The 27,185-nt window shown below is 44.6% G+C and overlaps 2 protein-coding genes across 2 annotated transcripts in view; both read left to right on the top strand.

Moving 5' to 3' along the window:
• The window catches only part of LOC119657689, a 77,484-nt gene extending 62,955 nt beyond the window's left edge, over positions 1-14,529 (top strand). The window contains exons 8-12 of the mRNA XM_038064719.1: positions 12,773-12,902; positions 12,967-13,089; positions 13,159-13,372; positions 13,792-14,102; positions 14,211-14,529. Coding sequence (XP_037920647.1) covers positions 12,773-12,902; positions 12,967-13,089; positions 13,159-13,372; positions 13,792-14,102; positions 14,211-14,351 — 919 coding nt within the window. The 3' untranslated portion in view covers positions 14,352-14,529. The remainder of the gene's footprint in view (positions 1-12,772; positions 12,903-12,966; positions 13,090-13,158; positions 13,373-13,791; positions 14,103-14,210) is intronic.
• Positions 14,530-24,322: 9,793 nt separating this feature from the next.
• LOC119657578 overlaps positions 24,323-27,185 on the top strand; it is a 126,351-nt gene continuing 123,488 nt past the window's right edge. The window contains exon 1 of the mRNA XM_038064546.1: positions 24,323-24,768. The gene's annotated coding sequence lies outside the window, so the exon portion shown is untranslated. The remainder of the gene's footprint in view (positions 24,769-27,185) is intronic.

Below are 27,185 nucleotides of genomic sequence, written 5' to 3' on the forward strand. Positions count from 1 at the left end.
TCAGTACCCCCCCTATTACTGGGGGAATAACCCCTGGATTATTTTCAATAAGGGCATATGGCACGTGATCTGCCGAGATAAACGGGATCTGAATGGTCCTGTCACGACTTTATAGGCGCAACCCCACGGGTTTATGTCCGCTTCCGAACAGAGCTCCTTAAAACATTTCCTCTTGTTCCGCTGAATGCCGAGCTTGAGGTTCTTGCGGGCTTGTCTATAGACATGCTCCTTTTGCTCTTGATCGGTCCTACCTATCTCTCAGCTGTTCATCTGGCTCGGTGGCTAGTTGATCGAAGGCTAGCAAGTTCATTATTCCACCGATCATTGGGTCTTCTACTGTGGAATGAGCACCTCCTAAGTATCGACGGGTCGCATGCTTTAGAGATGGTTTATGCGGCTAGGCAGGTCTAATCACACCTGCATAAATGTTTGTTCATCCACCGCTTGTGCAGGCTGTCCTGGTGTTATTTTGGATTTCAGCTGCCGGGGTGCGGTTGTCCTGCCCCGTGGGCGCGCCGTTAGTTCAAAGGTGATTGATTACCCCGTGGTTGTTGTACTTGAAGTCCTCGTTAACTTGCCGTGCTAGCGAAGGGCTGACAAAAGTCAGATCTACAATTGAACCAGATGCTCCTTTCCGTTAGTTAGAGCTACATCAAAATGTTTGAATACTTCCAATAAGCCCGTCTATCACCTTAGGTCGTCTAACGGGTCTTCAAACAAAGGTGGTGTGAGGCTCGGTGGGGGGTAACGACTGCAAACGAATACACCGCTTATTTTTGCCCACACAAAATCACTAGCTGCCTGATCCATGCTATATTGTATATCGCCGCACCATCAGTCGAAACTGTAACCCATACACGACCATCAAGGTTTCTGTACAGTTTACTAATGATAGCAATCACCACGAACTCGTAAGTGGTCTGCGGAAGCAAATCCTGTGCGACACTGCAATGATTGAGCTTTATTTGTATTAACATAATTTTTCCACTGCAGTTAACGCCTCCCTAAATTCCGGGCATTTACCACTTCCGGAAATACGCCGATTATCCCGTCCCTCCTCTCCTTCGCACAAAATGCATTTGGTTTGCCTATTACACCACTTGGCAATATGTTCTTTGCCACTCCAGGCAAATCAGCAACAGCAACAGATCAGATTTTCTCTCTGCGGCAGGCGATGGAAAAACTGTTGGAATATGGACAACAGTTGCATAGCCAGGGTAAAACTTTACACGGCCATGAGAGAATTCGGTATCCCGACGAAATTAATAAGACTGACTAGGCTGACCCTGACCAATGTGCGAGGCCAGATAAAAGCAGCAGGATCACTCTCAAGACCATTCGACATCAACAACGGTCTACGACAAGGGGATGCCCTATCATTCGTCCTCTTTAACCTGGCCCTCGAGAAAGTGATCCGTGATGCTGAGGTGAATGCAAGAGGTACGATCCTCTTCAAGTCCACCCAACTACTGGCCTATGCTGACGATATCGACATCATGGGAAGAACCACCCGAGACGTACAAACTGCCCTCATCCAGATCGAGCAGGCGGCAATCGAGGCGAGATCTTGGGCTGGGCATCAATGAAGGCAAGACAAAATACATGGTGGCAACGTCAGCACCGAAGACGAATCAATCAACATCAAACCGCACTGGTCAAACACAAACACGAAGAAGAATAAGGATAGGAGAATACAACGTTGAGACCGTTGACAATTTCTCCTATCTAGGGTCGAAAATCACAACTGATAACAACTACGATGATGAAATCCGCGCACGGTTGTTGTCAGCCAACAGAGTCTATTTCAGCTTACAAAGACTGTTCCGCTCGAAATGTCTCACCATAGGGTCAAAGCTCTTACTGTACAAGACTATGATCTTGCCAGTCCTCATGTATTCCTCGGAGACCTGGGTTTTTAGCAAGAAGAATTGCGAACTCTTTGCCGCGTTCGAGAGAAGAATCCTCCGAAGAATTTTTGGCCCCCTACATGAGAATGGACGATTCCGTAGCCTACACAATGACGAAATCTATGAACGATACCATGACCGTCCGGTTGTGGATAAAATCCGACTCAATAGGTTACGGTGGACGGGTCACTTAATCCGTATGGATGAGGATGATCCAGCCCGGAAAGTCTATAAGGGCAATATCTATGGTAGAAAAAGAAGGTGAGGCAGACCCGGCCTAAGATGGAGCGATGGCGTAGGCCAGGACGCCAGACAGTTTTTTGGGGATATCGAATTGGTAGACCTCGGCGCAAAATCGGGATGTCTGGAGTTCCTTATTAAGGCAGGCCTAGACCGGATACCGGTTGTTGCGCCGTTGATGATGATGATGATGATCAGGTTCCCCGCGTTAGAAAATATATGTTTTGTTGACGTCGAAATAGTAGTTTCACCTGCCCAACTACCATATCCGTTAAAAAATACCGATTGAGAACGCTCATTTATTAATTATAATGGTCCAAAAATTGAATTGACACTTTATGTGACGTTACGGAGCGAGCAATTTGTATCTTATCTACGTGAAAGTGTGGCGGAGCGAACACCATACGTTTCGTGCAAATTGAGTTTGCCACGACATCGAAAAACAATTTTTTACAGCGAACATTTTTTGCAATGTCAGTTCGGGAGGAGACTAGCACGAGGAGGAGCAAGGTTTTTCAGGATCAATTAATTTTTAATTAATAATAATTAATTTAATCAGATGTTAATTTATTAAAGTTTGAAATAAGAAAAATAAAGTGTTTAATTATAAATTAGAAGTGCAATATTGCAATCACAGTCTGCGCAAGCACAATCGCCCGGCAAGCAGCCGCAACAACGGCAGGTGCAGCATCCACAACAGTCTTCATCTGAACAGCCACCACAGCATCATTCACGGTCACAGGCAAGGCAAGGTAGCCGCACGGGTGCCGCCGTTTTGGTTTTATGGTTTCTCCAACTCGAGACCTAATTTGACAGGCACTTTGGCCGCCGTCCTAATGTATGCCGTCCGTTTTAATTATGCGTTGGTCGTCCTGGACGAGGAAGTAGTTGGGCTTGTCTCCAACGTCCTCGAGGACTGCTCCTACAGGCAGTCAAAAGAGCATCTGGTATAACTCCTGCCAGTAAGTGAGACTGCTAAATTTAACCGCTTACTGGCTGAGCTAACGCTGGTTGACCGTGCGTCAAGTCAACTGCTGCGTGATATGAAGCAGTTGGGTGGTGACAAAGTCGGCACCGAGCAGCAGAGGCTACCGGAGAGCACACAGGCTATCCTGAAGTGTGTGGATTGGGGGTCCCTGGATATGCTAGCCGTCATCGCGGGCAAAATCCATGAGGACCAAGGCCATATATTCCGGCCAAATTTCCGAAAGGAAGTATTTCACGCCGTTCACGATCTGGCGCACGCAGGCCTTCGGGAAACGAACCGGTTAGTCACCGCGAAGTATTTCTGGCCGTCCATTAACAAGGGCATTAATTCTTGAGCCAGGCAGTGCATGGCAGAAGTGTATAACTACAAAGCATGTGGGAAAAGAGGTAGGAGTGGTCCCTCGGTCCACCAAGCGTTTCCACACAATCAACCTCGACAACATTGGCCTTTTGCGAGACTCGCACGGTTTCAGGGATTGCCTAACAATCATCGATAGGTTCATGCAGTGGCCTGACGAAATACCTCTGAAGACATTACTACACAATTTTGTGCAGAGGCCCTTTTGACGAGAATGGGTTTCACACTTTTGTGGGCCAGCAATTATAATTACTAACTAGGGCTGGGCAAACTCTTCGGCTTTAAACGCTGCCGGATAACCGCTTACCACTCACAGTCAAATGGCGACAAAATACGCTGAGGGCCGCTATAATGGCCCAAGACAGCCCCTTTTGGTCGTAGATCCTGTCACTACTTCTTCTTGGCCTCTGGTATACGGGGAGAAATTGAGACTACCCAACGACCCTGTTCTCGACATCAATTCGGGACTCAGCGCTACCGGTTTGTTGGGTCTGGGATCTCTAATCCTGTACGCGCGTTCTAATTAGAACGGACGCTCCTCGGAGGTCGCTGCTGCCACCTTTCGCCTCCTGTGGACCCACCAATCGATATACCAATCCGCAGTTTCACCAGCTCACCAAACTGGTGATCACGAATTAAGCACGAATTCTCAATATTAAGCGAAATGTCGGGCTTTAAAGTTTTTGAAACTATTTTGCAAATTTTTCACTAATTTTTGCCTTTTAGAGACCCCCGACCCATTTTCCGACCTGCAGCCCCACCCGCCTATCAAACTGGTGATCACGAACTACGCTCCTTTTCCTCGAATTCTCAATCTTAAGCAAGATATCGGCCTTTAAAGTTTTTTAAACGATTTTTCAATTTTTCGCTAATTTCTGCCTCCTATAGACCCTCACCCATATTCCGACCCGCAGTCTGATCCGTCCCTCAAACGGGTGATCACGAATTAAGCTCCCCTTCCTCGAATTTTCAATATTAAGCCAGATATTGGACTATAAAGTTTTTCAAAAACGATTTTCCAACTTTTGACCAGTTTTCGCCTCCTGCCAACCCACAACCCAAATATCAACCCGAAGCCTCACCCGCTCACCAACTTGGTGATAACGAATTAAGTTGTTGTAATATTATCCCTTGGTATCAATAACTTGGGGTACCGTCTAGAAAGAATGTCAATCTTCCTTCGATTTAGACAACTCCTCGCCTAGCTGATACTTCCGGGCATCTTGAAGATTGCCCCCCTTGCCTGCATCAGTATGTGTAGATGAAGCGGGGTTAATCCCAGAAGGATCTCCAGGCATGCCGTTGATCATTGCCCCACTGATACACACGCAAGCCAGCCTTTGGAGTTTGTGCAACTCTCTGGCTTTTGTGCTGAGGTCTTCTTTCTGCCAAGATTACCGACCCATAGGGCCTTACTATTGTAGTGTGTATCGAAAGTCATATCTTCTCATACGACCTTCTGCACCGTTTTGAGTACGAACGAGGTTAATCAAATTGGTCTGACCCTTTTTACCCGTTTTCGGAATAAAGACCACTTTTGTCCATCTCCATTTCCTTGGAGGCACGGCTATGCTACCCCTTACCACCCTCAGAAGAGACTCTAAGATGATTTCTAGGCCTCTCTGGATTAGTGCTGGGAAAATGCCATCTACTCCGGGTGATTTCAGTGGTTCCCACTGCCCATATTACCCTAGCTTCCGCGCATACCTCTTTTGTTAGTTTCCAGTTCTCCTTTCGTCTCCTTTTTATTCGTTGTTGGGGTGTCAGGCAGAATGTTGTTGCCTTTCGGCGTGGGGTAGGACCCCGGGAAATGAGTTCTGAGAAGCAGAAGCAGAAGCCCCGTCTTTGGCTACAACCCTTAAAGCCTAGTTGCTTCTGTGATTTGTTTTATCTCTTCACAAAATTCTATGAAGCTGTTCTGTTTTGATTCCCTGATTGCGTTGCTGTACACAGTCAGCGCATTTTTGTACCTCTGCTAGTCCCCGGTTCGTTTTGCCCGGTTGAAGGGTTTTCATACCTCTGTTCTCATTCTGGCTAGGTTCCTGTTCCACCATGGTATGATTGAACTGAGTTAGCCGGATAACTGGCCTCATATGCGTCAATGACGATTATGTTGAGGTTTTCCACTGCTGTTAGAGTATTAGTCATTAGAGTATTTCCTAGAGTTATGTCCAGTACCTCCTGTCTAGTGCTGAACGTAAATGTGGGAGTGTTCCCTAAGTTATATATTTGTAACTTATTGCTAAGAATAAATTCAAGAAGGTACTCACCTCTTCTCTTCTCACAATACTTCCCCAGTTTAGCGACTTGTTCCGGTGGAACCCGGATGTCGATTCCTTGGAAGTATCCCGATACCACGACTGCCTCTCGAGTGCTCCCGGCTTCCGGCTTCCAGTGAGACTTGGATTGCCCCAAGGTCCCCGGTTAGGATCTCTGAAAAACATATGTAGGTTTTTCACAAAAGATGTCCCAAATTACCTGCATGCTTCCTCCTTGCAGGCCGTCAGTTTGCCGCCGGTACACCCAGGGCTCCTGTGCCGGCACTATTTCAAAGTTCTTCTTGGAACTTGCCTTGCAATTACCGCAGATGCAGCTTTCGCATGGTTGAGGTTTATCTGGGCTATCTTAGTGCTGGCCATTGACTCCGTTATTGCTTGGAACTCTTCTCCACTGCCGTAGTATCGCCGTCCTCCTCCGACATGGCACTTTCCTGCACGTCGCTCTCCCCCTTAAGCCCTAGAAATCCTAGGTCTAGGTCGTCCAGCTTCTGCTCTTCATTGGGCAGCAGGTCTACTTCCCTGGTTGATCCAGTCCTTTCCGTCTCTATGGCTTTCAAGAGTTCTTCGGGGACCTGGGTATTTTCACTCGGTGACTCCTCCGAGGTGTCTTCCCTCGGCTTTTCTCTATGCATGTGTACAGGTATGTTACCAAATCGATAGTTGATATGACAACTCAGACGTTTGATTGCCTCCAGGGATCGGTCATCTACCCCGGTCGTGAGGAGTCTACCCTTGCCCTCCATCTTGCATCTGAAGATTCCATAATCGCGGATAGAGATCCTTATTCTGAACGATTAGGAGGTCCATGAGATCTTCCGTCTCAATTGTTGCCGCTTTCGGGAGAAACACTGTCACCATGTGTGCTCTTGGTATATCATCCCCAGTTCTGGTCCTTTCCAGCTTGGCAATTTAGGAACTATAATCCTAGGCCACTCTGCAGTGTCTTCCGTCGCACAGTCCTACAGTATATGACCTGGTCAAAAGCGTATCCCGGTGATCAAAATTTTCACAGTCCATCCCTTGCACATCTATCTAACGCATTTGACCGTACTAGCATAGCTAATGGCTTACTGATTCCCGCCTCCACCGCTGACCTGTCCGGGTTTTCTCCCGTCTTGGGTTCAGGCTTGGATTTTTTGGGAGCATTCCCTTGATGCGGGCTAATTTCTGCTGCTACTCACCGATAAAGACGACTCAGGTCTATTCTGAGCCTTCTTGAAGGCCTCTTCTAATTTCAGGCCTTCCGTCAGATAACCCAGGTACCATTCAGCACCTGCGCCACTGGGACCTGTCTCCTTCCTGACGTCTAATATATTTATCTCAGACGTCCTTTGTCCTTTGTTCCTACTTTTTGAGTGGTGGTGTCTGTTGGTTGTTGCTCTCGCAGTATAGCAATGTCGACCTTGAATCTACTGCTTGACGTCCCAATTTCTCCCTTCATGGGTGTAATCACCTGGCCCTCAGTATTTCGGAGATGTGCCTACGCCTGGTTAACCAGTTTGTACGCGGTACAAGGTCCCGCTTGTTTGGTTGCAGTTTTTTTTTATTTCCTTTATTTTAGCAACATTATTCATTTAATTCCCATGAGTATGGGGGCTAGGAAGTTCGTCGTGCCATAGCCCCTTGTAGTACAATAAGGTCAAACTTACTCACTGAGGCGACCAGGCATCAGGGAGGGAGATATAGGCCTTTGAAGTTTTTCAAACGATTTTTCAATGTTTTGGGAATTTTTGCCTCCTACAGACTCCGACCCAAATAGCAACCCGCAATCTCACTCACCCACCGAACTGGTAATCACGAATTAGGCTCCTTTTCCTCGAATTGAGTAAATAACCTATGTATGCGTTTCAATCACACTGATCCCAAGGCAGAGGTGGGTCAGCATCTGAAGAGTAGTTCCTGTCCTGGCCGGAATCGTCCGCTATTGTTTATTTACCACCGCGATCAAACTTTCAGTAAGTTATTTAAAAGCCTCCTTAGGACTAGGACTTCGACAACTTAGCGTCATATTGGTTAGTTTTGATCAGATTTCATCATCCTGCCTAAGATTTATTTATTTATTTATTTAATTAACGGACAACAAACACAGAGAATTCCAATTAATTATTGTCCTCAGGAGGAGGAGGAGAAAGCAAAAAACTTATCCTACGTTTAAAACTACTTAAGGTAGGGAAGTTAAAAGGACCAAGCTGTTTTGCATTATAATTTCGGCAAAGCCTGGGAATCAGGGAATGAAAATAGACTTCGAGCTCCGCGAAGGGCACGTTGAAAATACCTGCGTTACGTGTGTTATAAGACGCAGGACGGCAGGTGATCTCGTCAGCAGCGGAGCAGTCCATCAGGCCCGAGGAAAGTTTAAAGAATGTGTATAGATCCAGATAGGATCTACGCTGTTGTAGGAAGGGAAGGTTCAGAAAGCGGAGGCGGGAGGGGTAATCCACACGAGGGAAGCTTTTCTTAAAGAAGAGAGAACGCGTGAATTTACGTTGCACATGTTCAAGGGCAAGACAATCACAGTTACGGGGGGGTGACCTGATCACGGAGCAATACTCGAGGGTATTCCTCACGAGGGAATTGAAGAGAGCTAAGGAGGGTTGGATGGAGTCAAAATCAGAGGAGGAGCGAAGAATAAAGCCTGACAATTTTGCTGCTCGATTGATGACATCGAGGCAATAGGTGTCAAAGCGGAGCTTATTGGCGAAAGTGACTCCGAGGTCTTGAGTGGAATTTAAGCGGGATAAGGAATGTCAGTCAAGCGAGTGGGAGAAAGAAGTGGGTGAGGATTTTGGGGAGTAGCAATAGAGTGACACTTTCTAACGTTTAGCGCTAAACCATTAGTCGAGCACCAACGAACCAGAGTGTCTAGGTTATTCTGAAGGGAAACACAGTCCATAGGCGACGATATAGCGGAAAACAGCTTAAGGTCATCTACATAGAGCAAACAGGGACAAGTAAGGAGGGGAGGAAGGTCGTTAATAAACGTTAATAACTGGATCCATGCTCACTGTCCGTATGTTTTATCAGAACGTCAGGGGTTTAAGAACCAAGCTGGGGGCCTTCAATTTATCCGCGCTGGCTCAGCAACACCATGCCATCTGTATCTTCGAAACCTGGCTAGACGATGCCATATTATACTCCGAGCTCCCCGAAGGGTACTCCACTTTCCGTTGTGACAGGGACCGGGATGCTTCTCGTAAGTCCACTGGCGGTGGAGTCCTAATTGCTATAAAAGATTCACTCCCCGCTGAACTCGTCTTCTCCTCCTCTGGCTTTCCTTTTGATTGTGTTGCTCTTCGTGTCTCCCGCCCAACTTCCTCCCGTTCATTGTTTCTTGTGTTTATGTCCCCTGTGCTAGCCCTTCTCACCTGTACGAAGAATTGTTTGACAGTTTGTCTGAACTTCATACCGTCAGATTCCCTTCCCTCCCTTTCTTCCTTTGTGGAGATTTCAACCTCCCCATGCTCAACTGGCCTAATCATCCTAGTCTTCCAATTCCTTCCAACAACCTCTCCCATTCTTCCCTCCCACTTTCTTCCTTTATGTATACTTGCTCTGCCCTGAATTTCAACACCACCAAAAACTCCTTCGGCCGCACTCTCGATCTCTTCCTTTCCAACCTCCCCGAGCGCCACCTCTCTTTATTTCCTGGCACATCCCCGTATGTAAAAACCGACGCTCACCATCCCGCGGTTGAATTTGAAGCGGAGCTCCCTCGTTCAAAACCCAAAACCAAGCGTAAACCCACTAAGTTCAACTTCCGCAAAGCTAATTTTGACGGTCTGAACTCAGCTTTAGCGTCTTTCAACTGGGTTCATATATTAAGTAATTCATCGTGTGATCAAGCTCTTAACACCTTTTACAATATCCTCTCTGATCTCCTCTCCTGTTATGTCCCTTCTTCCCCTCCCTGCCTACGTTCATACCCAACTTCGTTCACAACGGAACTTCATATTAACATTCGCTTGAAACATACACTGAGGAAGAAGTTTCGGGCTTCTAAAAATGACGCCGACCTTGCTCACTTTAAAGCTATACGATCTACTGTGAAGTCAATGGTCAGGAAGGCGCGTAAAAGGTGCCTATTGAGCGTCGAAGCCGCCCTTGCCCGCGGTAACTTAAAACTCTTTTGGTCTTACGCTCGCAACTCTCGTAATCCAACTCAATCTGTCCCTTCTTCTATCAGCTTCGCTGACTCCATTGCCAACTCCCCACAACAATCCTGCGACCTTCTCTGCACCTACTTCTCTTCAGTGTTTTCTCCCTCGAGCCCTTCACCCTCTACACCTTTTATAACCACAGACTCCTCCGAATCACTAGCCATTCCTCTCCTTACGCCTTCCTTGGTTGAGTTCCTCATTGGTAACCTTGACCCCAATGTCGGACCTGGCCCCGATGGGCTTCCTAATCTCTTCCTCCTTAACTGTAGAAAACACATTTCCCTCCCCCTGTGTATAATCTACAACAAAAGTCTAGACGAATGCTACTTTCCCCGTCTCTGGAAAGAGGCCCTTATCATTCCTATCCTCAAGAGTGGAGACCCTTCCCTTGCCGTGAACTACCGCCCCATTTCCCTTCTCTCCTCTTGCTCCAAAATCCTAGAAAGATACGTCAACGACTGGTTGACCGCGCACTTCGGTCACCTCATTGTCAAAGAGCAGCATGGTTTCGTGAAACATAGATCAATGGCTTCAAATCTTCTGGTCTTTACCAACTTTGTTGCTAAACGCTTGAATTCACGACAGGAGGTACATGCTGTTTATACTGATTTCTCCAAAGCCTTTGACACCGTTGACCATAACATTCTCCTCTCTAAACTTTCTTCGCTAGAGTTCCCTCCATCAGTCATCTCCCGGCTTTCCTCCTATCTCTCATACCGTTCCTGCAAAGTTTCTTTTCATGGTCACTCATCTCCTTCCTTCTCTCCTTCCTCTGGTGTTCCCCAAGGCTCTATACTTGGCCCGCTACTCTTCCTGTTTTTTATCAATGACCTCGCCTCCATCCTCACCTGTCCGTATTTGCTTTACGCAGACGACCTTAAATTGTTTTCGTTTCCATTGGACTGTGCTCTCTTACAATCCAACCTTGATAATTTAGCCCGTTGGTGTTCGGTCAACAAGCTAACACTGAATGTCAACAAATGCCACTGGATGCGCTATTCCCTGAAACCCTCCCCATCATCCTTTTCCTATTCTCTCAGTGGTCAACCCCTTTCACTACTGACCTCCTTCAAAGACCTGGGTGTAATGTTCGACGATAAATTTCGTTTCAATTCCCACTTCGTTGACATCATCAATAGAGCTTCCAAAATGTCTGGTTTTATCCTACGTCCCTCGTCCGACTTTACCTCAATCCAGACCTCCTTAACACTCTTCAATTCCCTTGTCAAAAACATCCTTGAATACTGCTGTGTAGTCTGGTCCCCCTACCGCATCCGTGACGGCCGCGCTCTTGAAGCTGTACAACGCAAATTCACCCGGACCCTCTTTTACAAAAAGAACCTTTCACGGGTTGATTATCCGTCATGATTCCGCACCCTCAATCTCCCCTCCCTACAGCAACGCCGTATTTTCCTTGATATGTGTACTCTTTTCAAACTCTGCAATGGTCTGATGGACTGCTCCGCCAACTCGGATATTACTCTCCGTATCGCCTCGTCTCATGACACACGTAATGCGCACATTTTTGATGTGCCCTTCGCCGAGCTCGAGATTTACTTTCACTCTCCGATCCCGAGGTTTTGCCGGTCCTACAATGCCCTACAGCTTGGTTCATTTGACTCTATGTCCCTCTCTAGCTTTAAGCGCAAAATATGCCATTTACTTGCTCCGCCCTCTGAGGACAATATGTAATAAGAAATTTGCTTTCTGTGTATTGTTCTCATTAAATAAATAAATAAATAAATAAATAATAAAAAATAAAAATAGCAAAGGACCCAGAATAGACCCCTGTGGGACGCCAGAAGAGGGGGAGAAGGAGCGGGAAGTACAGCCGTCAAAAGAGACGCGGCAGGATCGGTTGAAAAGGTAAGAGGCAAGTCATAAAACAAGTGGTATGGGAACGTTTAGGGACGAGAGTTTGGATAGAAAGAAGTATCTTGTGATTTACAGTGTCGAAGGCTTTCACGAAGTCAGTGTAAATGGTATGCACTTCTTGCCGTGAATTTAGACATTTGGCGACAAAGTTGGTAAAGTCAAGCAGGTTGGAGGCAGTGGACCTACGTTTAATGAAACCGTGTTGTTCTTTCACTATGTGTTGGCCAAAATGGGCGGACAACCAGTCGCTGACATATCTTTCCAGGATTTTGGAACAGGAGGAGAGGAGGGAAATGGGACGGTAATTCTCGGCAAACGAACGATTGTCACTTTTGTGAATAAGGATAATGAGAGCCTCTTTCCACAAGCTGGGAAAATGATTCTCTTCAAGGCTTTTGTTCAAAATAAGAGATAGGGGAAGGGAGATGGACTTACCAGTTTTGAGCAAAAAGAGGTTTGGAAGACCATCGTAGCCAGGTCCGACCTTGGCATCAAGTACGCCAATGAGGTATTCGACAAGGATAGGGGTAAGAAGGGGAATGGTAGGTGATGCGGGGCAGGCTACATCTACTATCGGGAGGGATTCGAAGGAAGGGGGTGGAACATAGACTGACGAAAAGTAGCGGCAGAGTAAATCACAAGATCGTTGGGGGGAGTTAGCTGAGAAGCCAGAGAATTTAATGGACGGAGGGGATAACTGGGCAGGGCAGCGGGAGTTGCGTATGTGGGACCAGAAAGGTTTCAGGTTTCCGTGCTTTAGTGAGTCTTTCACGCTGGACAAATATTCGTGTCTGGACTTACGTATTAAGGATTTGACCGAGGAACGAAGATTGATTCCTTACAGTGAGAGTTCCTTTTGTGAACAGACTTAATATTCATAATTCATATTTGATTTTAAAGGACTTTTTATGAGATACATACCTAAGTGTTTTTTGTATTAAAAGACGTATCTGTTCCTTTTTCCATCAGGGACTATGTGGAAAATACGCTAGTGGATGCAAGTAACAAAGAAGCGGTTGGCATTGCTATTCTAATTGTAGTCCTTCTGGTATCACCGATCATTATCATTTTGGTCCGTAACGCGGCAGCAACAATTCAGGTAAAAAGTTTCCATGGATGCATCCTGCAGCACTGTTCATAAAGCAAGTCCTTTTTCCATTTAGATGTATGCCGTTAACTTAGCATTGAAAGCGAAAGAACTGAAGCGGGAGAAACGCAAGAGCGACTCATTATTGTTCCAAATGCTTCCCCCTTGTGTTGCAATGCAGTTGAAGCAGACACAACAGGTGAGATTATTCAGGTATTCTCTTCCCTCTTCTGGAGGGTCTTCATTGCCCTTTTTGCTATGTTTTCAGGTTCCTGCGGAATGCTATGAAATGGCCACCATTTATTTCAGCGATATTGTGGGCTTCACTGAAATTGCTGCAGAGTGTACTCCACTTGAGGTGGTTACTTTTTTGAATACCATCTACAAAGTCTTTGATGCAAGGATTGAATGCTATGACGTATACAAAGTCGAAACAATCGGAGACTCGTACATGGTTGCATCGGGATTACCAGTGAGAAATGGTGAAATTAAAATGCAGATTGGGATGTTTTTAGTGGAAATGGTTATTGAGCTGTTGCTGACTTTGTATGGATTTCTCGAGTGCTAAATATTGGACCATAGTATCTTTCATGCTAGAGTGGTAGATTTCCTAATCTAATTTACACAGTTCAGTGCTCTTGATTCCTTGGAAACTTCCAAATTCGAGTTTATGTCACTGCATGGCACGGTTTAGTTTTGGTGCCTTTTTCAAGGAGTAACCATTAATGCAGAGTTGGAGTGTTCCATGCTTGGCTACTCCCAACAGAACAGCAAGAGAAATCCATAAAATTAGCACTAAATACTGCAGATGTACCATAAAGTTCAATCACCATAAATCACTAGTCACACCAAGCAAACGCTATAGAAAATGAGATCCTTTTTACATGTGCTACTATTCCAGGCAATAAACATGTATCTGAAATTGCAACTATGGCATTGGATCTCTTGGATGCGTCCAGCTTATTTAAGATTCCTCGTCGGACGGCGGAAACGCTACAAATTCGTTGTGGAGTGCACACAGGACCTGTCGTGGCCGGGATAGTTGGGTCGAAAATGCCTCGATATTGTCTTTTTGGAGACACAGTGAACACAGCTTCAAGGATGGAATCGACTGGTGAGGCCCACAAAATTCACATTACCGCGGAGATGAATGAGGCTTTGATGAAAGTCGGAGGATTTAAAACAGAACCACGCGGAATGATTGACGTTAAGGTTAGTAAGTTTTTTGTGGGAATACACTAACTATCTCGTAAATTTCTTCAAAAAAATGACTGCAAAAGATACTTTTTGACTCCAAAATTGTATTATTATTCTCCTTAGGGAAAAGGACTTATGAGTACTTATTGGCTTACCTGTAAGGACGGACCAGTGATAGTGCGTGAGGAAATATCTTGGTTTGCTGACATGCAGCCGGTTTTCTTGCAGAATTTAAAAAATGAAAGTTTCAAGAAATGCAAGTAGATAGAATTTAAAAAAAATGAAATTTTTCTTAGTGTATATTTCGACATATTTCAATTCAATATTGTCTAAGATTTTAAACAAAATTTCATGATTATTAATAATTTTACGGTGTTTTATGGACTGAATTAAATGGTATTAAATCGAAGGAAATTTTCGAATTATAAACGTTATTGTGTAAGTGCGAATATTAGAAAATTGGAGTCAATAAATGAATATCGATTATAAGCGTGTTTGATAATAATTTGTTTACTTTATACCTTTCGCTCTCAATGGTGGGTAGGTGGTGTAAGACTATAGGTCTGGAATCGAATCGCTTCTCTGAAATAGGGGCTATCCACATTAATTAAAGCAAATTCGTGTTTTCAGGAGAGAGAATTTTTGATATTTTCATCTGGTTCTCCATACTTTTTCAGACCAATAAAGCCTGGGTAATGACCCAGGGTATTGGGCCGATGGTCCAAAGACAATCCTAGTTCACCTGAGTCGACCTAGAGGGAAGAGCTACCCCAACTCCCTAAAAATTTGGCGAAAAAACCTGTAAATACTGTAGCTCCAATGAAGTGTATCCGTGATATGTGCTTGCACACATGTGCCCATCCGGGACGGGAATATTGTAGATTCTTTTGGACACTTCACCCCTTCATGTGTCATTCACCAAAATTTCACGCAAAATACCGGCTTAACAGAGTGCGAGTGAGTGCTGGTTGACTACTAAAGACAATGAACTGCGCTTCGCAGTAATGGACCAGAAGATTTGGGGACACTAACTATTTGTACTTAACTATAACAATATTACCATTTTATGCGTATGTTTTTCACATTGTTTTTACAGATTTTTATAAAATAAAATTGTTTAATATTATTATTATTCTGTTAAGAGAGAGTCGCACCGCGTCCTTGAAGAACTATTGTGCCCCTTTTACTGGTTATAGTGTACCTGTTGATCATAGTATCTCAAGCAGGCCTATAACCGATAGGAACTTTAGTATGTTCCCCACTCCCAGAAGTTTCAGCTTTGCATCTGGTATTAAGTGTTCTCCCAGATGTATCGACCTACTTTGCACAAGTGCCGGACACTGTCCCAGGACGTGTATAGAGTTTTCGTCCTCCTCCTCACAAAATCTGCAGGCGGTGTCCGTAGATATCCCTAGCTTCCCTAGGTGATAGTTCAGCCGGCAATGACCAGTGAGAATTCCCACTATGATTCGGGGGTTCTTTTTGGTGAGGTTTAAGTAATCCTTGTGCGCATGGGTTCGTATCCCCCAATAAGCACCCTGGACTGTTCCATCCCTGGTAGGCCCGCCCAATATAGCTCCCTCAACCGTTTCTCTTCATTTCTTAGATTCATAGCCATAAAACCGTTTCCGATTCCACAGAAGGGTTCTGGTCCATGTAAAGGCGTCCCTGCTGCCTTCTTGGCTAGTTCGTCCGCTGCCTCGTTGCCATCCAACCCAGTATGGCCTGGAACCCAAAGTATCCAGATCGTGTTGGAGGAGCCGAGTGTATTCAGTCTCTCAAGGCATTCCCATACCAGTTTAGAGTTCACCTGGTTGGACCTAAGTGCCTTGATCGCTGCTTGGCTATCGGTGAGAATAGCTATGTTCTGCCCCCTGTAGTTCCTTTGCAGATTAAAGGAGACACATCTGTCTATGGCGTATATTTCCGCCTGGAATATACTACTGCACCTGCCCATTGGCTCAAAGTACATTTTCCTTGGACCAATGACACCGGCACCCGCTCCCTCTGCTGTGAGGGATCCGTCAGTGTACCAAGTAATCAGTTGCTGGTTTAAGCCGTATGTCGCAGCCACGCTCTACCAGTTTGCCTTGTTATTCCAACGTGTTTCAAACTTCTTATCGAAGTGACACCTCGTTGTCATGTTGTCCCTCGGTATCAGTAATTCGGGATACCGCCTAGAAAGGATATCAATCTTCCTTCGATTTAGGCAGCTCCCCGCCTCACTCATACTACCGGCCATCCTGAATATTAATCTCCTTGCCTGCATCTGTATGTGGAGATGAAGAGGGGTTAATCCCAGAAGGACCTCCAGGGATGCCGTTGGGCATGCCTTCATTGCCCCACTGATACACACACAAGCCAACCTTTGGAGCTTATGTAATTCCCTGGCTTGTGTGCTGAGTTCGGTTCTTTCTGCCCAGATTACCGCTCCATAGGTAATCATTGGCCTTACTATTGCAGTATATATCCAAAGTAGTATCTTCGGGCTGCAACCCCATTTTTTTCCTGCTATGGATCTGCAAGTCATCAGAGCCCTCGTGGCTTTCCGACAAGTGTTTCCGACATGTGTCTTCTAGAGTAATTTTTGGTCTAGCGTAATTCCCAAATATTTGACCTCTGTTTCTCGTTTCACCTCCATATCATGTAATGTTATGGCTCTCAGGTGATCCAGCTTACGCCTCCTAGTGAATGGTACTATGGTGGCTGTGGTTGGATTGATCCGCAGCCCCACCTTCCTGCACCAGGCACTAGTAACCCTTAATCCAGTTTGGATTCTACCACATAGGGTATCTTCATATTTGCCTCTACGGATTAGAACAATGTCGTCCGCGTAGCCCTGGACTTGTATCCCAGTATTGGTTAACACGTCCAGGAGTTCATCCACTACCATACTCCACATAAGCGGCGATAGAACCCCCCTGTGGACAGCCTTGAGTGGTGTTCATGATAATAGAATTTGTACCTGTCGGTACCTCTATTTGTCTGCTTTCTAGCATTTTGCCCATCCAGAGTGCCAGGGTGTTTACCACTCCTTTGCGGCTCAGGGCATTCTATATCTCTGTGTGCGATGTATTGTCGAATGCTCCTTCGATATCCAAATACGCTGCCAGTGCAATTTCTTTTGTTTCTATGGCGTCCCGTAGTACCTCTGTCAGCTGATACAGAGCAGTTTCAGTTGACCGTCCTGCCCGGCAAGCGTGTTGACAGTGATGTAGGGGATTACGCTTTAAAACGTTAGTTCTAATATAGTTGTCTATGACCTTCTCCGCCGTTTTGAATACGAACGATGTTAGGGAAATTGGTCTGAAAGATTTAGGTTGAAAAGGATCCTTTTTACCCGCTTTCGGAATAAAGACCACTTTTGCCCATCTCCATGCCCTTGGTATATATCCCAGTGCTATGCTCCCCCGTACCACCCTCAGAAGAGATTCTAGGATAATTCCTAGGCCTCTCTGGATAAGTGCTGGGAAAATGCCATCTACTCCGGGAGATTTCAGTGGTTTAAAAGTTCCCACTGCCTATCTTAGCCTAGCTTCTGAGCATACCTCTTTTGCTAGTTTCCAGCTCTCCTTCCTACCCCTTTTATTCGTTGTTGCGGTATCAGGCAGACTGTTGTCGCCTGCCACCGTGGGGTAGGACCCCGGGAAATGAGTTCTGAGAAGCAGGTGTACCCTGTCCTCCTCATTCTTGGTAAATATCTCATCTTCCTTTTTCAAGCAGACAGAGGATATTCCCCCGTCTTTGTCTACAGCCTTGTACAGCTTGGTTGCTTCTGTGATCTGTTCGATCCCTTCACAGAATTCCCTGAAGCTGTTCCGTTTCGCTTCCCTGATCGCGTTGCTATACGCAGTCAGTGCATTTTTATACCTCTGCCAGTCCCCGGTTTGTTTTGCCCGGTTAAAGAGTTGTCGTGTCTTTGTTCTCATTCTGGCTAGGTTCTTGTTCCACCAAGGCACATCCCTTGATGACTTAACTGTCTTAGCCGGACAGCTGGGCTCATATGCGTCAATGACGATTGTGTTGAGGTTTTCCACCGTTCCTAATTCCAGTTCGCTCCTGATGTCATCGCCTCCTTGAAGGTGAGCAATGTTGTTGCTCAAGTGCGTTGCGTAGGATTCCCAATCCGTTCTCATGGGATTCCTTATTATTCTTTCTATTTCCGAGTTACCCTCAACGTCGAATCTGATTATCCTCTGATCAGACATTGAGGGTTTATCCAACACCCTCCAATTCCCGAACATTCCGTTCATTAGGGTATTTTCTAGAGTTATTTCTAGTAGCTTCTGTCTGGTGCTGGTCACAAACGTTGGAGTGTTCCCTACGTTGTATATTTCTAACTTATTGCTAAGAATAAATTCAAGAAGGTACTCACCTCTACGGTTGTTGTCGCTGTGACCCCAGACTTTGTTGTGGGCGTTGGCATCGCAGCCAAGAAGAAGTGGTAACGCCCTCTCCTCGCAATACTTCGTCAGTTTTGCGACTTGTTACGGTTCTCGTCGCCTGGGAAGTATCCCGATGCCACAACTGCCTCTCGAGTGCTCCTCCCGGCTTCCAATGAGACTTGGATAGCTACAAGGTCCCCGGTTAAGAACTCTTGTTTAATAATTTTTTTCACTGAATTGTGTTTATGATTCGAAATGCGGCTTCAATGGTTTATTTTTACAAAGAGTAAAGATACAATATTTCTGTGTCCACTTGGATTTACGGTACGGAATGTTAATAGGAGTGACCGCGGATTTGAAGAAGGCAACGAACTTCTTCTCGCTGGACCAAGTGCTTTGAGTGTGCGCCGCTTTAGTACTTTGCTGCATGTAAATTCACGGTGCGCACTACCTCCCTAGCTGAAACTAGCGGGCGTAACTCCTCTAGCTACCAAAGTCGACCAGGATGCGCCGCTCGCGCTGAACCCGGCAGTATTTGTCTCCCGGAAGAAAGGTTTCAGGCGAGATATCGAGACCCGCTTGGGCGTCCCTTCGACGTCGAGGGTAACGCAGTGCAGGCCTCGCTCAAGAACTTTGTGAGGGACGTTGTATGGTGGCTGCAACGGTCTCCGATAAGGGTCGGTCCTTATCAAGACGTGCGTGTACGACTCAATCCCTGACCACGCTGGCGACGTTTTTCACATGGTTGGCGGGTGGTGGTAGTTTGTCCTGGCTCACGGCGTCTCAGAGTTGACGCAACAGGCTGGATGGATTTAGGTTTGATTGCACGTCGACAACTGGAGAGTCTCAGGTTCTCTTCGCATACAAGCTTGCAGCAAACTCCTCGCGGTTGACTCTCCGTAGGCCAAATAGGACGAGAAGCAGGACTTGCGACTAGGAAATATCGTCTTGCGCCATTACAGCATTACATCAATTGTACCATCTTTTTATCGACTTGAAGGCCGCTTATGTCAGTCAAAATTATATACGGCCATGAGAGAATTCAGTCTGCCCACGAAATTGATAAGGCTGACTCTGACCAATCTGCGAGGCAAGATAAAGTAGCAGGGTCAGTCTCCAGACCATTTGATATCAACAACAGTCTAAGACGAGGAGGTGGCACAATCGTGCAGGCTTTTTAACCTGGACCCAGAAAAAGTGATCCGCTAAGCTGAGGTCATTGTGAGAAGCACGATCCACTTCACGTCCGCCCAACTATTGGTCTATGCTGACGATATCGACAGATTTGCCAATTGATGAGCATTTGATTGTCGAGAAACTTGTAATAGAGGCGTTTCTTTTCAACATCGTCAAACCCAAGCCAAGTATCTCGGTTTACTTGGCTTGGTGATCCCGACGGGTGCCGCTTTGTGGATCGTGTCTTTAATTTGGTTCCACGATTATTCCATGTTCGTAAAGGTTGATAATCGCGTAAGTGAGATCATTTCTTCTTTCTTCTCACGAAATCGCCACCATTTGATGCGCGGCTGTTTTGTGCATTCCTCACGCTGTTTTATCGGTGGCTTGATTCGCAAGAAGGCAATCAACGGCCGATGTTGAGGTGCGATCGTTCGACTTTTTAATAGTATCGCGGAAACGGAATTATTAACTTTATTTGGACAGGTATTGTAATGAGTATTTTGAAGCCTAGACACCATGATTTTGAGAACCGGTCCTTAAGATTTGCCGCATCTTTTTTTTCTAATATAGATATTGATAGCCCTTATAGACTCTCCGGGCTATATGATCTTCCCCCATATGGATTAAGTGACCCACCTACCGCAACCTATCGAGCCAGATTTTATCCAGCATGTGTCTCACTGCCACCAGTGAGATTCGAACCGCGACCTCCCGTACGATAGCCTTGTGCTCTAACCGCGCAGCTATCCGGACACGGATCTAAATGTAACCATCCATAATTTTGTTTCCTTTTCTTGACTCCGTAATTTCTAGCGTGACTGGATATTTTTTTGTATTTTTCAGCATATGTCCATCTTTTCCATTTCAATATTTATTTTTTTTTTTTTTAATCAAAATCAGTCTACAATTGAAATTGTCGATGATCAAAAGACCTTTCAGAGTGGCCAAAGGCGACAAAGAGAGACGAGCTATCTCAAAAATTTAAAAAAAAAATGGAGAAGTTGACCGTAAACCCGTAAATTTTTAAGGTCCACCCAAGTGCTCCGTCGACAAGTGCTTGCATGCCTCTGTGCTAGCCGGGTTCGGGTATGTGGCAGATCATTCGAATATTTCGATCGCTCACGTGTCCTTATACAAATTTCACGAGTCTGTACCAGTGCGTGGGTCCGCACCGGATCCTGGAAATATTGTACAAAAGCAAAGAAGGGGATTCGCGTAAGCCTAACGAGATAAAGCAATACGCGAGCTAAAGCCTGAAAACTTAGTACGTAGCACGTAATATATCCATATATTATGTGAGAGTATCCACTTTCGGGTGATATTGACATTCATAGTCTTCAATTTTCAAAGAAGCAACAAATTTGAGGTATTCTAACTTTGTTAGTAATAGTGCGATTTCCACTAAACTTGGTAAGATCATGCTCTATATTATAACCTATATCACTGCAAATTTCATGGCACTAGGATGAACATAAGGGGGTTTCCAACCAATTACAAAAATTTGTAGTTATATACTATTAATAACATTATTTAAACAGATGTCGGAATGGAAGGTATTTCGGAGCCTAGGCACCATATAGTGGCAGCCTTTTGATTTTTTTCAGATTTTTCGGTTTGGTAGTTTCTGAGAATGGCCTCCTTAAAGAAGTGATCACTTTCAATCCCCCGCGCTCCCCACCCTTCCAACGAATGTCAAAACTAAGATCGGCTTTGAAAAGTACTAATCGAGACCTCTAATGTGATACCCCACATGACTAAATTTGATGAAAAGAAATTGTACACCCTCCTTTTGCATGTATGCGGGCCCCCCCTTAAATTCGACGTAAAAGGATGTAATTCACTGTATGCGTGAGCGTTTACAGTTCCCACCTTTCTACCAAATTTGATGTCAATCGCTATAACCGTCACCGAAAAAAATGCGTGCGACGGACAGACAGACAGACAGACAGATGGAAAAAGTGCCTCAAAGCTAGGAGACGCTCCCAGCGCAGAAGAAATCTACCTGAATTCGAGGAGCTACACGTGCAATATAAAAATGCGAGGAAAAAATTGCAAGTAGCTATCGCAAAGAGCAACATTTCAAGCGGATGTGTACTGAAGCTGACTCTGACCCATGGGGTAGCGCATATATCATCACTAAAAGGCGAACGCTCCCCACCGATTATTTGCCCAGAGTTGTTGCAGAATATAGTGAACACTCTATTCCCAGTGGATCTGAATGGTACAAGTTTGCCTGCAGTACATTTAACATAAATCCCGACGAAGTTCCGATAGTGGTAAATGAGGAGGTTCTAGACGCAACAAAAAAATTAATTGAAAAAAAGACTCCAGGACCGGATGGAATCCCTAACATTGCACTGAAAATATCCGCCAGGACGGCACCAGGTATGTTTGCCCAAGTTTTCACGGCACGCCTTAGGGAAGGAAAATTCCCCGAGCAATGGAAGGTACAAAAGCTAATACTCATTCCGAAGGCAGGTAAACCCTTGGGTGACCCCTCCTTATATAGGCCGATATGTCTGGTCAATACCGTTGGCAAACTATGATATTTGAACGAGTAATATATAACAGACTGCTCGGTGTTGCGGAAAAGGAAGGAGGCCTTTCCGACAAACAATTCGGATTTCGTAAGGCAAAATCAACTGTCGACGCAATCAGCATGCTGACTGGCTTGGCTCAGGCTGCAATAGAAGAAGGAAAATGCTGTGCAGTAATAACCCTCGACGTAAAAAATGCGTTCAATAGTGCAAAATGGAAAAAAATCATCGAGACACTCGACAAGATACAGGCCCCGAAGTACATTGTACGCATTGTGGTCGAGTTTCTCCTTGGGAGAAGACTTTACTGCGACTCGGACGATGAGCTAAAAATATTCCCGACAACTTGCGGAGTGCCACAGGGTTCTGTCCTGGGTCCTTTGCTGTGGTTAGTTATGTACGATGGAGTGTTGACGCTACGCCTACCGGACAACGTGACAACTATTGGCTTCGCCGATGATATCGGAATAACGGTGGTTGCAAAGCAACAAGACGAGATCGAGATCTATGCAAATGAAGCGATATGGGAGATCAATTCCTGGTTGAGAAATTCTGGACTTTCACTTGCCGAGCATAAAACAGAAGTAGTTCTCATTAGCAAGAGAAGAAAGAACACAACTGTGAAAATCAAAGTTGGCGGAAAAACAATTTACTCGCAACCATCGCTCAAATACTTGGGAGTAATTGTTGACAGAAGACTCAACTTCAAAAGACACATTGAGTACGCCGCGACTAAAGCGTCTTCCATCGCTTCAACGATCTCGAGGATACTACCGAACATTGGTGGGCCAAGACAAAGTCGACGTCTTCTGCTCTCCTGGGTAGTCAGCTCCGTGCTACTCTACGCAGCTCCTGTTTGGGAAACTGCTCTGAATAACAAAGTGAACTGCCGAAAATTGAGAATGGCACTCCGGGTATGCAGTGCATATCGGACAACATCAGGAGAAGCAGCATATGTACTAGCAGGGATGCTCCCCACAGACATCTTGGCGAAAGAAAGTCGGCGACTCTACGACAAAACGTATGCAGCTGGAGAGTCTAGCGCATTTCGACGGCAGCTGGCACGGTGGGAATCTATCGAACGGTGGCAACAGCGATGGGACGATGTGGCATTGTATGGTTCTATAATGGTATCTGACACTTTTCGCTGTGGTACAATGCAATATGTGTTCATTATCCTATCAGGGTATTCTTCACGAATCTTTGGAAAAATCACATGATTCTGTTTCTTTGCGTACAACATCCACACACTTACGCATACATACGGCGCCACTTCACTGTCCGATACTCATTAATAGATTGACGACCCGGGTTCAGTTCTTCAGCTGTCCCTCCAATTAGCCTGTCGCCAGTTCAGCTGGTCTCTGCAATAAAAATGCATCCTCACTCACCTCAACCAGACCAACCGTTAGGTATGCATTCCAAAATATAGGAAGGTCAGGTAAAGTTTAAATATATGTCACTCTGACCGGCCATGCAATATTTGGTATTATTATTGTATACAAATTGACAATTTGTATATAAATATATAAATGAGTTTTTAGGGAAAGGGAACAGGTGGTAGATTTTTGATAAATGAAACGATTGACTTTTTTTTATTTTAAATGGTTTATGTAAATGAATGTCGGAGATGGGAAAAAGGAAATTGTGGCAACCATATTAGGAAGGGTAAGCGGTGTTAAAAAGAAGGGGGAGGGACAAAAGGGAATAATATTACATATTACCGTCTGCATTTCCTTTTTGATTGTCTATGAAGAAGGCGAAGGAAGCACCTGTCGCATAGACGCGGACACTGCAAATTTTAAATTAAAAAATCACATTATTCTACTGTATCTAAATCTTAGCCCATATTTTCTCATGGAAATAGACTATGGTTCTCATTAGCAACAGTTTGTAAATCCACCAGGACAAGTATTCGTCAGGTATTCGTCCTACTATAGATTAAAACCTTCCACGCTTAACGAATGTTATCTAAACTTAAAGCTTTCCACTTCTCTATCCCGATGAGAGTATCCTTTGTAAGGACATGCGTATTGGACCAAACTCCTTATCATACGCCCGGAATACTTGATGTTGGTCCAGGTCAGCTGCTTCAGTTACCTACAGACTACGGTCATGTGTCGTCCCGGTGATCCCCAGTGTGTGTACATTGTCCTTAACCAATGAATTCATGTGTTTTGTGCATATTTAGTGATTGTAGTTCTTAGGGGTGCAACTTTGAAAATTCACGGTGCTTTAAATGCAACGTTCATATCTCTTCTGTGTGATTTATGACCAAGACACTATTATAAGCATTGTGTCCTGGAACAGAGCGTTTAGTGAAACTTGGTTCCTTAACCATAGGATAAAGTTTTATTGCTGTGCATCTAGCAAGGTCTTCCTCGAGTCCTGGAGAAGTATCAAGTATCCTGCATTCAGGCTATAAATCAAGACCACCAGCTAACGAATTAAGGATCTGCTGTACAGACTCGGAGCTGAGGGAAGAGGGAGGCCGATGACTGAATGTTTACATATATTATTCGGAGTAGCATAGAGCACATTGCCAAATGTCGGAACTGACCTGAACCTGGAGAGGTAAATGTGAGTAGCAATAAATTCATGTCTACGTACCTTGTGAATTGCTTAATTAGAGGGCAAGCTTAATAGCCGGTATTATCTGTATTGTCCTGCCTGATTTAGTCCTGGCCAAATTGGGGTTTTCGCTTGGAGGGCCACATGACCTTATTCCATAGAAATTGTGGGCGGAGGGGGTGGCCATCTATTTCACTAGAATTATCTTACCCGTATTGATGCTTGTGTGAATAGGTTTTTCCGTAGTCTACTGGAGATATTTCAGATAAATGCCTGGGTCTTATCCGAGCGTAAGTGCAGTCACTTCATCAAGCAGATGTTGACATCCTGTTTGCGCTTGTTCTATGGATGAATGTGAAGTCAACGAGAAATCACTTTGGGAGGATTCATCACAATCAAGAAGGGATCACCGTTTGTGCCCGTATCTTGCTTCACGACACGTTTTAAATGTTGATAACGACGACGATGATGATGGTGCGATTGCTCTTTTGCTCGACTACCTAATGGATTGTACGCTTGAGAGATTTTTCGTTTAATAATTCAAACTAAAGCTCTCTCTTCAAGGCGATTTCCGAGGGAAGTTGATTCGTAGGAGTTCAGATACAAATCGTTGCAGTTGGAGTTTGGCGTTGATTTATAATCTTCACTGAAATGTTTTGTCAGCTGCACGCTGCCAATATCAAGGCAAAAGTTGCAGTTGGGATAGGGTCCTGTTGTGGTGGCTTAGTGGGAGCATTATATTGCATATGTTTGGATATTGCGTTAGTTTTGGATTTGAATTAAGACTTTTCCTTATGTACACTTGCTTTAAATTAGTTTCGTAGTTATTGAGTATGCTTTACCTAACGACCTTAAGTTGCAAAAATTAAATCAGGTATGGTCCTTTAATATATGCTATCTCTACGACAACATCCATTTGCGTGGTTAAAGATTCATTCTTACTTTTGGAGAATACTACGCTTTCCACTCCCTCTTTTCTGTCCTCACCCCCCATTTTCGGGGTAAAGGGCATTCAGGTAGTCTCTGTTTAAGGTTTCGAAGAACACAAAGCTCTTTTAAAAATGATTTACTGTCTGTTTCTCTGCCTATCTGTCAGTCTGTCACATATACATTTATCAGAAGTGGTGACACCTGAGAAGAGATAAGGCGGGGGGGGGGGGGAGGGGGAGAGGATATAAATTACTTGTTCACCGAATAATTAAATTAAGAAAATAATAGTTTTTGATTATATTTATAGAAATTATGTTGTGGTCAATAGAGCATTATATTAGAAAATTTGGTGCAAATCCTACTTTTATGAGAAATGTTACAGTAAGCCAAATTCGTTTGTTTTGCTTAAATTTACTGCACTTTAAGGTATCGTATCTATATAAAGTGTCAGTATCAAATTAAAGGGAAACTAACACTAGGAGCTTTACATAAATCCAAACCATCGAGCACCCAAATATTACATAAAGCAACGAGCTCCCGGTTTCGGCCTTACCTCTCCCACTGCTTTTTTTAAATTCATTTTCAATGAAACTATGCTTCAGTTTCATTGTCATTATACATAATGATGTATACATAAGTGATGAACCTACAGTGGCTGGGCAGGCACAAGTGCGGGATGACGCCTCTATGATAAATGATTTTCGGCGTGAGTACTAAGCCCTATTGAAAAGACATTATCTCTATTGACTAGGGAAGCGAGCAATAAAAACCCTTATCTCCGTATTTCATACAGAAATTTTGAAAACAATTTATTAAAGTCGTTATCTATGAAGTCAGCGCGGTTTAAAAGTTTGAAAAAATATGGTTTGCACATATTAAATTGCAGAATTTTTTTACTTTATTCGATTTTTGATTTGATCTTTTCGACTGACATATGTAGAGGAAAGCGGCATAAACAAAACCTTATTAAAATGGATCCAACGCTCCTACGGAGAGAATTGTTCTTTCCCTACGCTCTAACCTGCAAAGGTCCTGCTGAACTGATAGCGCCACAAAAGAAGCTCAAACTGCTCCCAGGCAAGAATCAGTCCGTTTGTCTACTTCCCTTTTGGAGAATTATCTCAACGTTCCTGCCTGACGCTCATTGTGCGCGTCGTCTTCTCTGCAATGTGGTCACTGTGTAACTTCCAGCTCTTTGTAGCCCCTCAGCTAAAATATCAATAGGCATCATTCCTGCAACTGAAAATGCTGCTTCGTCTGACATTGTTCGGTATATACCGCAGTTGCAACTTTCCTTGCTTTTTTGCTCGTGTAGATGGTGTTTTTTTAGAAGGATAATTGACGATCCAGCATAACTTCGAGATATTTGATGAGCGGCTCGGACTCTATCATATACTGTCCCATACGTGCTACTTTTCTTTCAAATTGTGACTGCTGACTAGTATAGACTCAGTCTTGTGTTTCGCCAACTCTAGCCTGTGTGATAATAGTCTATC

The sequence above is a fragment of the Hermetia illucens genome, chromosome 5, assembly GCF_905115235.1.
Source record: "Hermetia illucens chromosome 5, iHerIll2.2.curated.20191125, whole genome shotgun sequence".
NCBI classification, from domain to species: Eukaryota; Metazoa; Arthropoda; class Insecta; order Diptera; family Stratiomyidae; genus Hermetia; species Hermetia illucens.